The following is a 14,059-nucleotide window of genomic DNA, read 5'->3' as shown; positions in this document are numbered from 1 at the left end:
GCTGCCTCAACCCCAAGGACTGTGCAGTACAAGGATGAAACACCCTCAAAGGAGACTGGAAGTTGCCCACCAGCTCATGCCGTCCATCTCCTTACTATGGTGAGCTCTACTGAAATCTGAACCATCATTTCTAGATGGGCAATGTATACATATAAAAGAGCTTATGCGAGTCAAGTGCCCATTGGAGGGAAATGATTGTCCTCTGCTTTGGACAGGTAGATCAATCCAGCAGGAGGGACCATCAGAGACCAGAGTCTTGAAGATGAGGGAACCATCCAAAGGGAGACTTGGGTGAGGATGCTGGCCAAAGCAGGAGGCCATGGTCCTTGGTAGTTTAGTTTGGCCACACAACCTGGAAATGTCAGGAAGGTATCACAGACAGTGGTCCACAAGAGGAAGAAATGACTTCCAGAGTTTGACTCATGCTCACCACCACCTGGTCTGCATGAGGCCAAAGCTCATGGTGTAACCTGACCAGGAAGAGCGAGCAGGTTGCTGGAGGAACTGAGGAGCGTGTGTGGATGCATCAACCTGCTGGTTCCTCCTGGCCAGGTTATTCATGTTTCTTGGTCAGCTCTGGACGTTAGCCTGGGGTCCAGGCAGATCCTGGCCTTGCTAGGCGGCTCCTTAGCCTTGCTCCACATGTTCTCTGCATGTCTCCCTATGCCATCCCGTTCTGCCATCTTCCGTCCAAACTGGGCACGTGGCCAGGGCTTGAGAGGACCATGCAGTCCCTCCACACTGCACTGGCTCTTCCTAAGAGACATCAAAGCATCCATTCAAGAAGAAAGAAGAAGAAAAGGAAAAAGGAAACCTACAAAACAAGCGTCTGCCTGCCTAGCCTCTGCGGAGAAAGCATGGGGAAGGAGTCTTCTGGCATGAAAAGGTCTTTCTGCTTTCCTTATAACATTTAGCACTGATGGTTGTGCACACAAAGCACCAGGAAAGGTGTTTTACTACCTAAATGATAGGATTGCTCCTGGCTAGTTAGAGAAAATCATATGTTGGAAATTATATTTGCCTTAAGGGGGCTCTTTTGCTGCCTTCCGTAATCTACTGCTCAAGGCAATACTGTGATTTAGATACATATGTCTGGTGTTCGCAGGCCACAGAAATAAATGCAAGTGTCCAGTGCAAAAGTACTTCACGCTTTTTTTCAGGGGCTTCTGCTTCAGTCGCACCTTCTACTAGCAGGTTCAGGTGGCAGGTGCCAAAGGCTGGGAAGCCCAGACAGGGCCACTGCGTATTCAGGAGTTTTCAGGATGCTGAGAGAAGCTCAAGGTGTGTAGATGATCAAAAAGAGGGGGAGATGATAAAAGAAAACTTCAGAGGGGGAAAACACCCTCCCACATACCCCAGTCCAATAGATTGTGAATTCTTGGCCATTATGGAATCGCCAAGGCACGTTGCAAAGGAACAGAGGAATGGCATGACTGGGGGAAAGGCTGGCTGGAACTCTTTTCAATATTATTATTTTTTAAAGAACGTCTTTTTAGAAGGGAGAGTATAAAATATCATATCTGGGACAAGTGCCTCCTGCTGTTATGACACACAAAATCTTTAGTCTCTAGGAATGAATGAATCCGTCAATTCAAGTTTCCTATTTTTCCCATTTTAAATTCATTTCACCCTAAATATTGAATGCTTAAATTCAATATTTGTCAATTTAAGTTTCTTATTTTTCCAGTCTTAAATTCATTTCAGCCTTAAGTCCATTTCACTCCCATCTTCAGTTCAGTTTGTGCTAAGTGGTAAAATTAAAAAAAAATTCTCATGAAAATTGGAGTATGTATTTTGGTATAAGTTTTTCCCAATACGTATACTTTAACACAGTTTGTTCGATAGCCATGTGCATTGCAAACAAATTTCCTAACCATACAGTATCTTGAATGTCACTTTCACAACATTATATTTGTATCTGCTTATACCATTAAACAGCTCACAACATTAAAGTTCCATACATTCAAAAGTACATAAAAGTTAAAAATATAATTAAATCAATTAAATATTAAAATTAAACTACCTGGGTTAAAAATAGTACAAAACCAGTAACAGTAAAACTAACTGTTCCAGTAACTCAGCACAAACTCATGGTCCATTCCCCAAACGCCTGTTGGAATTCAAACGTTTTAGACTGCTTACATAAAGTGAACAGAGAAGGAACCAAACTAGTCTTGGTGCATGAACTATAAGATTTTTGCACACTGCATCAACTAATGTGATCATTTTGTGAGTGGCGAACTCAGCTGCAAAGATTTGGGGACTTGCAAATTTTGAAGAATAGCCCAGTTTTCGGTTCTGTGTTTGCCTAAACTGCACTCTGAGGAACAATTGCATTAAAATGTGAAGTGAACAGATTTCTCAATCATCCCTTCTGATTGTGCACTGCACCAATGGTTTCCCTTTCTTTCTTTCTTTCTTTCTTTCTTTCTTTCTTTCTTTATTTATTTATTTATTTTAAATTTATAGATGCAACCTATAGCCCTACTTAGGGTTCTCAGATAGGAAGCAAAAACTCCATCACACATACCTCTTCCTCTGACTGATGGAAGACACCACAAAAGGGGTTTCCTTTATCCCTGCACTACACATTCACATAAGTGCATATACCTTCTAAGCCCAGAGTGCTTCCTTTGCATAAATAAGGCACAGCGTCAAGCAATTCACGGATTATTAGTTTTCAAGGTACCTTCCAGATGAAAGTGTTCGTTTTCAATTGCCTCTCTGTAACCTTCACCAGCTGGATCCTGTAAAAAAACAAACAGAAACCAATGCCAATATTAGCACACATATAGCATGCAAGTTAGACACTCGTCAAATCAAAACAACAACATTTGTGACTAACATTAGCCTGCAAAATCTGGCCAGAGTTTCACAGAAAGCCAGTGGTTCGAGGATCAGGTGAGCCCAGGAGATGCCATGTAGCTCACTGAGGGACTTTGGGCCAGCCTAAGCAACCTCACAAGACTGTTGTGAGCATAAAATGAGGAGAAGGATTATATAAGCAGCCTGAGGATCCTTGGAGGGATACAAATGGAACAATTGGCCAATCCAATCTCAATCTCCATTAGCCATCACCAGTGCTTTTTTTGTTAAAAAAAAAAAAAAAAAGGTGCCGGAACTCACGTCTTGGAGTCACACTTTTACACTAAAAAGGATTTTCAATTCACCAACTTTTTTTTTGAAATAAAGAATTTATTTACCTTTTGCACGTAGCTAGTCACTCTACACACACAAACATAATGGTCGCCGCCGGCAGTAAGCACTCAGCGCGCGACCACAAGACCGATCCCAAGCCGAGCAGCAGCCCAAGCCGAGCAGCGCCCTCACAATCAGCACGGACACACAAGCAGCCCGCAGGCGATTCAAAATCACTCCACTGGAAAAATCCATCAAAAAACGGTGCCAGAACGCTGTTCCGGTATGTTCTATGACAAAAAAAGCCCTGGCCCTCACCTGTAAGGAGAGCTTACAACTAAGCCATGCCTGTACACATGGAGGTACACCACCCATGACTGGGACCAAAGGTTTAAAGCCCCTTCACTCCCTCTTCCTCCAGCATCCCCATCTAGACCAGAGTCCCTGTGTCCCTCCACCCATAATGCACACACAAAACACAATTGTGCAGTTGCTAATTGTATGAATAGTGTTATGTTTATTTTGGCTTGAAGTCTTTCCGCATGTAATGGAAGAAGCACTGTTGACTTATCAACCAAAACACAGAAAGATCCTTTGCAATTTCAATTTATAGCTCAGCATACGTATTTAATATCGTAACATTAGATCGCGTGTGCTGAATACATTTGCAGAACAAAAGAAAGCAACCTGTAGAACTGATGGGCAAGAAAAGAGAGCTTTAATGACTTGAATACCCCTTTACAAGAAAAGTTAGTTTTTAGCACTTCTCTAGCCGGTCATAACAGAGGAAAACCCCAAAGAGGATTCTTTGGCCAATCTGTAAGTACTTCCTTGCACAAGTATTATAATCTGATTTTTCAAACCACATCTTGCAGGTCATAAAAGTCTTGGAAAAAATTACAGCCTCCAGCTCAGGCTAATCCTCAAACCCATCCCTATTCCATTTACTTGAAATCCACTTTTTCCTCTTTAAAAACCTGGCATTTTCTTGGCCAAGAGATGAGATTAGAACCTTCTGGTGCTTCTAACGGACAGCACTATGCTTAGCATGCCAGCAGTATCTTTTCAAAGCTTTGTTTATTTCCAAAAGTGACCTCCTCTTCTTCCTATGAATTAATTCCCTAGACAAGCAGTTCCCAAACTTTCTCAGTCATGGAACCTTTCCGAAGACCTTTTTCTCCGTGGAACCCTAACTCTGTCCCTGATTTTTACCCACAACTATCTTCCTTCTTTCATCTGCTTCTATTGTCCGAGTGCTTTCCATAATGTAGGTTTGGAAATAAAGAGAAAACATTTTAAATATAACCACAAACATTTCTTTTGGTACAAGAAAACATTAGATATAACCACAAACATTTATTTTGGGGCAAGAAAATACTGGATCTGACCAGTCCTGACAATTGAATAGTTGCCTTGTGTGGTTTCCTTTCAAAATCTGTTTTAACTTTGATTTTTGAGATTTCTTGCAGAACCCCTACAAGGCTTTTGCAGAACCCTGGGGTTCTATGGAACACAGTTTGGGAACTGCTGCCCTAGAACTTCAGCAAGCCACCAATAATTCCCCTTCTGGAAAGTGCTGACAGAGGTCAAAGGAACACTTCCTTTCATCACAATTCAAATTCCCTTCCAAAGAAGGAGGGACAATTCCTGACTAGCTTTCCCAGCTTATTTCTGATCCATCCAGCCAGGTCAGAAGACACTTTCAGACTGAAAATGCCTCAGTTGCCTGGTTTCCCCTTCCCATGCCCATCCGTTACACTGAATACTGATAGTGTTGAAAGGGGGTCAGACTAGATGGCCCGGGAGACCCTTCTGACTCGTTCTGTTTCTATGTTTCTATGTTACATCAATCCCTTTATTATAGGTCTAGAGTAATAAATGGCTCAAGAAAGGATGGGTGAAAAAAATTTGCTGTGCACTGCAATGCGAACTTACAAAATTTGCACTCCTCAAATAGGACCATGCACCGGAACTTGGTTAGATATTGAAAATGTATACTTTCCCAATTTGGAATAACGTTTGCAAAAAAGAAATAGGAAGGAAGGAAGGAAGGAAGGAAGGAACATAAAATTTGCACATTTGAAGGAGCTCAGAAAGGTGCATGTTTGAGGAAATGAGGAAATTCTGTGAAGAGGTAACTTGCAAAAATGCACACAGTTGAAAAAAATCTGTACCAAAAATGCACATACTCTGAAAAATCTCAAAGTCCTCCTGAAAATGCTCTTGTTCAGCCAGGATGATAATAAATTGATTACATCGATTAAAATAAGCAACTAAAATGGAGCAGCATAATTATAATTTATGTATTGCTGTGATTGAAACTGTTTCAATATTATATTTTAACTGTATTTGAAAGGTGATGTTAATGTTCCTGGGTGAACTTCTGGAGGATCTTGTAAAAGTTAAGTAGCATGCAATTATCCCAAATAAATGATGGAAATGGAAAGAAAGAAATCAGGTAAGAATTGTGCTGGATAAGGCCTTAGATTGATCAGAGATAAGAGGTATCTAGTCCAATATGTTCCCAGAGTGGCAAGCCAGATGCCTAAGGAAAGTACATCAGCAGGATGCATGCAACAGCAGCCCCCAAGCTGGATTCCCTAGCAAGTAAGATTGCAAAGCATATTACCTCTGATACTGGAAGCAATGGATGGTTATGATGACTCATGACCACAGGTAGCCTGATCACCCATGAATGTGTCTTATCCCCCTTTAAAGCAGTCCAAGTTAGCAACCATCACCAAATCAAGTGGCAATGAGTTCCGCAGTTTACCGGTGCACTATATGAAGAACGATTCCCTTCATCCGTCCTGGCTCTCCCGCCCATCAGCTTCACCAGATTACCTCTACCACATCTGTGCTCACTCACCATTTTTCCAAGCCAACGCAATTCCAAATTCAGTGTCTTTCCATCAGAGACGCACTGCTTCCTTCAACTGTGGGTCTCCCCATTCCCGCACCATTGTATGCTCTGCTGGAGCAAGCAGTGCCTACTCATCATTAAGCTGCACTATGTTCATTAAGCCTTACGCCTGGGCATGAAGCTTAGCCTTAGAAAACACAAATACTAGCCTCCAGCCCTATTTGCATCTACACTTTCATTCCCCAAAATCGTGAGTTTCAAGGGCCACACACAACCCTGAAAACCCAAACCAGGACATTTACCCTTTATTACTCTACAGTTATAGGATTCCTCCACTTTTAATGCAAACAGTCCATGGGCTTATCTTTAACTAATTAGTGAGAATGCTTGGAGTAGGCACATTAAAAAGTTAACATTTTAGAAGTGAAATGCCCCTATTTTGTCACCATGTTTTTATCTCTCTTTAAGCAGCATCTCTTGTTTATCAGTCTCTGGTTTGCACTTTTATTTCAGTCATTTATTTAGTAGCAAGCAGATAATTACTGAAAATGCAGGCTTGGCTTTCAAAAAAAATCCCTTCCTGAGCCTAGTTATTATAACCATTGTTGATATAGTTATTATTCCCTTGTTGATTTTGCAAAAGCACCAGTATAAGCATTAGCACCCCATTAACCAAATACCCTTTTCTAAAACAGACCACAGTAACCTTTGTGCATTTCAGTGACACTGGTGGGCCAGCAAAACTCATCGGCTGTCCATTAAATTTGCTCCTTTATGCCAGCATGATTATGCCATGCATTATCTCCAACGGACAGGCATCTATTTAATAGGGCTGTGTAGCTAGACATACAATGCACATTATTATTATTTTAGGCACCAAAAGGAGAAATATTTGCTTATTAACTCAAGAGGAAGCTGCACTTGCTTGTTCCTTGCCGTTGTTCTATTAACCCATCCCTGCACGAGCAGATTGAAACTCAACATTAAGAATACTAAGATACTGGCATCCTGTCCTATCACTTCCTGGCAAATAGATGGGGAAGAAATGGAGGTAGTGACAGATTTCATTTACTTGGGCTCCAAGATCACTGTAGACGGTGACTGCAGCCAAGAAATTAAAAGACGCTTGATCCTTGGGAGGAAAGTTATGGCAACTCTAGACAGCATACTAAAAAGCAGAGACAACACCCTGCCGACAAAAGTACATATAGTCAAGGCTATGGTTTTCCCAGTTGCAACGTATGGCTGTGAGAGCTGGACTGTAAGAAAGGCAGAGCACCGAAGAACTGAGGCCTTTGACTTGTGGTGCTGGAGGAGGCTCTGGTATCAGTGAGAAGAGATCTTGACCTTCCTCTCTGTGACAGCCTTTGAGGTACTTATAGAGGGATATGGAATGTGCTCCCCAGAGAGGTCCGCCTGGCACCGTCATTATATGCTTTTCGGAGCCAGGTTAAGACCTTTTTATTTAACCAATATTTTAATATGTTTTAATATTGAATTTTACTGTTGTATTTTTATTAACTTGCAGCCAGAGTGGGTTGTCAATTTATTTATGCTGTAAGCCGTTCAGAGACGCAAGTAATTGGATGGCATACAAATTTTATAAACAAATAAATATCATGTCCCCCCTCAGTCTTCTCTTCTCAAGGCTGAACATGCCCAGTATTCTCAGTCTCTCCTCACAGGGCAGTGTTTCCAAACCCTGGATCATTTTTGTTGCCCTCTGCTGGACCCTTTCTAATTTACCTGCATCTTTCTTAAATCTTGGTGCCCAGAACTGGACACAGTATTCCAGGTGAGGGCTGACTAGACAGGAGTATAGAGGAACTGCTACTTCTCATGATTTGGTCTTCCCATACAAACAGTGGAACCAACAACAGCTTGGTCAGACTGGGAGAAGCAGGCAGCGGTCTGGAACGTGTGATGATAACGCAGCATTTCTGCCTTCTCTCGGCAGCTTCAGGAGGCTCCCCACAACGGGCAGTGCCAGGCGGGTCAGGAGCTGCCACGTCTCCCCCCCCCCCCCGTCTGTTCAACTCCTGGTCACTCCCAACAGGCGCGATCCATCCTCACAGGATGGCGCTGGCGGGCTGCAACGCTGCCCAGCACCATTTGTGAATGCTGCATGGCAGTTATCCCCTGCAACAAAACACAGGTGTACAAGCTCTGAAGCCGAGGCCAACGCTGCTCCATAAATCTGTCAACGGGAGGTTCCGCAAGTACAGATGGCTCGCATTCCACCGGCACCGAACGCTCCCTGCTTCTCTATCTCCTGGCGCTCCCTTCCCCCATCCACAAACCCAGGTGTGTCAACACTTCCTTTTGATATGCAGCCATTATTCAGGCATGCCAGAAAGTTGCAGGATGGCTGTGGCAGAGGGTGAGAGAGAGAGGAAGAAACATTACAAGATATGCACACACGAACAAACTCCGAGATCATCGGCGTTTCGTCAGTCTTCCAGCCAAAGAGTGAGCCCCGGTCTGAACAGACACATTGATAACTTGAAAAGACAGGATATTTTTCACCCCTCCCCTCCTACATTCAAAAATATGCAAGCCAGCTGCCACGAGCCAGTGGGAGAGAAAGCCGAGACGAGAAGGATGGAGAAGAGAAAAGCTACTGGTACACAGTCTTGAAGAAACTAAAACCCCCAAGCTGTGCTTGAATTCTGGGTAATGCTACCCTGGCTTTTACAGAACACACCATCGGCTCTCATCAGTAGTGGAGATTTTACCAAACGGCCCCATGAAAATGATATTTTAATAATAATATTTAATAAAACATTTATATTATTTAATATATTAATATTACTATATTAAATATAATGTATTACTATATTTAATATATACTATTAATATTATTAATAATATAATAATTAGAGCTGTCGCCTAACCATTCTAGTCAAATGAGGGCAAGGCAGCAGGTGGGCACAATTTCTGATTCCGGCTGTGATCAGTTGGTGGCATGCACACTCTCCCCATGAATTAATTTTGTGTTTTTTCTCACAGTCACACTGCTGGCTGCAAAGGCCTATTCCAGCCTTCGCCAATTTTGCATCCTTCAGTTGTTTCTGACTGCAACTTCCAGGATTACTGACTGGAGCTGACAGAACCTGGAGTGCAGGCATGTGGCATCTTCAGACAGAGCCCCACATCCTATCATCCCCCATTAAAAAATAGCTGCGGCTGCCACTAAAATCTCCTACAAGGCTTCAGAGCAGAGCAAAGCTAAACAGGGGACACCGTGGAATCGTCCAGAGGAGAGCTGCCACTGGGTTAACCTTCCAGGGGGCAGAGGAAGACATGATGGGAAGAGAAGGAACATGCCTAATGGGAAGACCAGCATGGCAGCTCCATACCGTGTCCTCTTGAAGGCTACAATGAGCTGTGATGTCCATACCAAACAAGGAAGCGCTCTAGGTCATTAGCAGAAACTCCACTTTGGATGCAGAATGTTCCCAGCTCTAGGAAGGGCTAGGGAAGAATCTTGCTTGGTGCACTGGACTGCTGTTGTTGCCTGCCTGTGTCAGCACACCTGGGCAGAACAGCCAAATGGACAGAGCCAACGGTAAGCACTTTGCTCTGTTCCTGCTAGAAGTTCTTCTCAAGTCAAAGGTCCTACATGTTCATGCCTAAGCAAAGCAGGCTGTGCCAATAAAACTTCTCTTGTTTCAGACCAATTTCGGCTGACCCCCTCCAAAAAGTGGGACGTCTATTTCCATGCTGGCGTTTCTGTAGCAACTGTGTTGTACCAGGCCATTTCATCTCGAGAGTTCGTTTAAGCCAGCAATTCAAACACACACACGCACATGTACCACTGCGTTTTCAGTACCCAGACCAATCTGCTGTGCGCATTTCCTTAAAAGGAGCCACATCAAAAGTGCAGGGGTTTAGCAGACCCCACCCGCAGACTTTGAAACAGAGCGCTCCTACTCCAAAATGTAATATTTTTGCTTCTTCTCCCCACTATGTTTCTCTCCCCCCACCACAACAGCCCTTTTGTCTGAAACTCTGTTCTCTTAAAAGCTAACAGATGTTAATGCCATGAAGTTTCAAAGAGAAATACAGAGAAAGAAAAAATTGTGCCCGCATAACTCATTACAACTAATATATTCCAAGAATTCTTGTAGTTCAGGAAACATGGAGGTGGGAAAAAGTGGGGGAGAGGAGAAGAGAGGAGAACAAGGAGAAAGGCCAAATGTTTGCAGAGAATAACTTCTGCAAGAAATTGCCTGGTTCTTGCACTTTGCAAAAGTGGAAATAGTTTGCTTTATGCATGACATTCCTTCCCCGAGTTAAAGTAGACTCACTGAAATGACCAGGATGTAAATTCATCAGGACTAACTTAAGCCTCATTCATTCAGTGGGCCTTTCTATGTTCCACGAACACTGGAAAGCACCCATCATGTCCCTGGGACTCCTAACTGACTCTGAATTAACTGTTACACCCAGAGTCTGCACTTCTTTTCTGCTCATATGGACCAGAACCCTTCAGTTCACCCACAAGTGAGGAAGAATCCACTCTTGCACTGCTAACAACTTCACTGCCAGGGATTGTATTTATAGCAGCAAACTGGGCTCAGGCTGGTTCAGAGTTGTGTGCCATCATCAAGCCTGGTTCTGAGACAGAAGCTATCAAGAGAGGGGGTCCCTCAAACAATGAGTCTGAGGGATTTGTTGGGAAGGAAAAGCACGTGTCCTGAGTTAGAGGCTGCCTTTAAGGCATCTCATCCCTTAAAGCACAGGCAGAGCTTGTCAAGAGTCATAAGTCCCTCCATTCCAAGGACCATTCCAAGACTCTTGAAGCAAGGTGCTCTCTCGCCCTGCCCCATTGTGGGTTCTTCATCAATTCTTGGTAGAAACATTGTGCCTCTTCCCATGTCACATTTGGGTTTGCACCTTGGTCTCTTGTACTCTCTAATGTGTCATGCACACAAATGGGGCGCCAGGATCACTCCCAACACCACTAAATAAGCATAAGGGATGTTGCTCAGAGTTACTTTCACAGTTGCCAGAAGGTAGAACTTCCCTTCTCAAATGGCAAAGAGGAAGTTCTCTAGGCTTCCCTTAGTGGGTATGAAGTTATGGGAAGGTAGATTTTGGCCAAACAGTTCAACAATGGAAATATTTTGCAACAGTGGGGCAGGTTTTCCCGATGGAGGCCTTCAAGCAGAGACCAGACAACCTTCTGCCCGGGATGGTCCAACTCCAGATTTCCTGTACTGAGGAAAGAGTTGGACCATTTGTGCTACAAATGGGGTGGACGGACTTCAAGCTTCTTCTCAGAACCAAGAGGGTCTGACTTAAAAGATGAGTTACACTCGCTGTCGTTTTAAAACTGATGTGCCACTTCCCACCAGCCTAGAAGCAATTTATACACCCAAATGCAGAAATTCACAGTTAATGTAAAACAAAAACACCGTTACACCAATAAATCACAACTGTTGCCCCATAAAAATAAAACTCACAATTAGAATTAAATGAGTAAGAATTAAAAGAATCAGGAGCTGAAGAACTGGATCTGAATACCGATAGAGCTCAGCTTCCTTCCGCCACAAAATTTCTCCTAGTCCCCAACGCCTTTCATTTCACCAAAATATATTTTCACCAGAATACAATCCTGATTTACCTTCTGCCCACTCTTGGCCTACAAGCAAGCCCCATGCTTCATTTGCTGTCCTTGCACAGGGCTTCGGGGTGCGCCTGGAAGTATGAGAAGGGCTTCATAGGGCATCACTTCTGAATATCATCCAGCCTTCCTTACAGTGGAAAACTGACACTGTTCCTGCCTCCTCAGCCAGAGGGGAACAGAAGGGCTTAAGGTGACCCCCTCAAACAACAGCTGGTTAGCAGGGCCCTGCTCCCAGTAAACCAGAAGCATTTTTATCATTCATCATCCTAGCAAAGCATGTTGTTGTTCAGTCACAAAGTTGTGCTCAACTCTTCACAACCCCATGGACAACATTCCGCCAGGTTCTCCTGTCCTCCGCCATCCTCCAGAGTCCACCCAAGCCCACACCCACTGCCCCAGTGGCTCCATCCAGCCACCTCATCCTCTGCCGCCCCCTTCTCCTTTTGCCATCAATTGTTCCCAGCATCAGGGTCTTCTCCAATGAGTCCTTCCTTCTCATTAGGTAGCCAAAGTATTTGAGCTTCAACATTAGCACCTGACCTTAAGAGCAGTCAGGGTTGATTTCCTTTAGGATTGACTGATTTGACCTTTTTGCAGTCCAAGGGACTCGCAGGAGTCTCCTCCAACACCACAATTCAAAAGCATCAATTCTTTGGCGCTCAGCCTTCCTGATGGTCCAGCTCTCACAGCCATACATTGCAACTGGGAAAACCACAGCCTTGACTATACGAACTTTCGTCAGCAGGGCGATGTCTGTGCTTTTTAGTATGCTGTCTAGAGTTGCCATAGCTTTCCTCCCAAGGAGCAAGCGTCTTTAAAAATGCAGTGCAACATCTTCCCCAAGTCGATCCCAACGGTCCCAGGAATCACCAAGAGCTGCTAGAAGGGCTGGGGGTGGGGGGGAGAATAATAAGATGACATCAGCTCCCCGGTGGGAGGTATCGGACTGCACGGCTAGGCGCAACTTGCTGCTCCTTTCTTCCTGTCCTGATGCCGGCCAGCCGCTCCTTGAAATCGGTGGGAGGTTTGCCTGTGCTAGGGCTGGAAGATCAAGACATTTGGGATCACAGGGTTTGAAACAGTGGGGTTCTCTGTCTTGCCCCACCCCGATCAGCAGCATTCTTCAGACTTGGCACTTGCCCTATATTTGGAGGGATATAAAAGACCACCAAAAAGAAGAGTGTCAGAGAAGGGGGAGAGGATGAAAATGCACTGCGGCAGAAGCGCCGCTTGTAGAAGCCAAGCCTTGAAGAGGATTTAGAAGCCGTTCTCCCCCTCCATGGCTGCCTTGTGCACCATCCCACGCCCTCCGTTTATCTTTCTCGTGGCATGCATTGTATCATTATCTGTTTATTTATTTGCATATATTTATAGGCTGCCTATAATTGCCGAGGTCTTCCTAGGCGGCTCACAATGTAAAACATAACCAACGGAGTAAAAACATATTAAAGACCAATTAAAACATAATAAATTAAACATCTATAAAACAAAAAGGGCCACAGCACACAGGCTAAACATTAAAAAAATCCTAAACAGATACGTCTTTGTCTGATGCCGAAAGGAAAATAAAGATGGTGCCAGGTGAATTTCCCCAGGGAGGGAGTTCCAGAGATGGGGAGCAGCAGCAGAAAAGGCCCTTGCCTAGTTGCCCCCCATGAGGGGTGGTTCACGTAGAAAGCCTCCTGAGCTGATCTAAGGGGGCAGGAAGGTATCTATGGGTGCAATATCTTACCATGCCTTATCCTCTGGAAAGCAGTGCCTGACTATTTACAGCAATAAAAAACTACAGGGCAGACAGTCAAAAGAGCAGAGCTACATAACGGAAAAGACAAACTTAAGAAGAGTGGGGAATCCTCCACGGTTTGGATCGCGTGGCCCAGTGGAAAGCCATTTCAGGGATGTCGCTGGCAGGATATTAATGAGGCAGGCAATCCTGCTGGCCAGGGATGATGGGAGCTGTAGTCACACAGGTTCCGGAGGGCCAGACATTTCCCATCCCTGGTGTGCATCAAGGCAGAAACATGGGGAAGAGAGAGAAAGGGCAGGTTCCGGAAACAGTCTCAAGGCGCGCTTTAGGTGTTGTTCAGGGACCGGACACTCATGCACCCCGGTAAACCCGCAGCACTCCTCCTCCGGCTATTCCTCGCAGCCTGTCTGCGGTCCAGAGGTGCTGCTCAGAGCGACCTTCTAGGGCTGGAGCCTGCGTCTTGCATCAGAAGCCCCAATTCCCCGGGAGGCCCTACGCTTACCACCCTGCTGGATGAAACGCATGTTCAGGGCCCCGACCTCCTTCGGCACATCTGGTCCCCCAGATGTGCCGGCCTTTTGCCCACATGCGCTTCACCTCGGTTGCCCCTCACCTCGAATTTTTTTGCAGGAGGCGTTTTCCTGAAAACAAACACTCCTATCCCTTGTCCATGCATCTT

General features: G+C 44.5%; 1 protein-coding gene across 1 annotated transcript in view; it reads right to left on the bottom strand.

Annotated features, from left to right (window-relative positions):
- Positions 1–14,059, bottom strand: part of NKD1 (NKD inhibitor of WNT signaling pathway 1) — a 129,466-nt gene that overhangs the window by 44,409 nt on the left and 70,998 nt on the right. The window contains exon 4 of the mRNA XM_044427799.1: positions 2,690–2,747. Coding sequence (XP_044283734.1) covers positions 2,690–2,747 — 58 coding nt within the window. The remainder of the gene's footprint in view (positions 1–2,689; positions 2,748–14,059) is intronic.

The sequence above is a fragment of the Varanus komodoensis genome, unplaced genomic scaffold (genome assembly GCF_004798865.1).
Source record: "Varanus komodoensis strain SLA01 unplaced genomic scaffold, ASM479886v1 scaffold19, whole genome shotgun sequence".
Lineage (NCBI taxonomy): Eukaryota > Metazoa > Chordata > Lepidosauria > Squamata > Varanidae > Varanus > Varanus komodoensis.
Note: the sequence above shows the minus strand (reverse complement) of the source record. Positions and strands in the feature narration are given on the sequence as shown.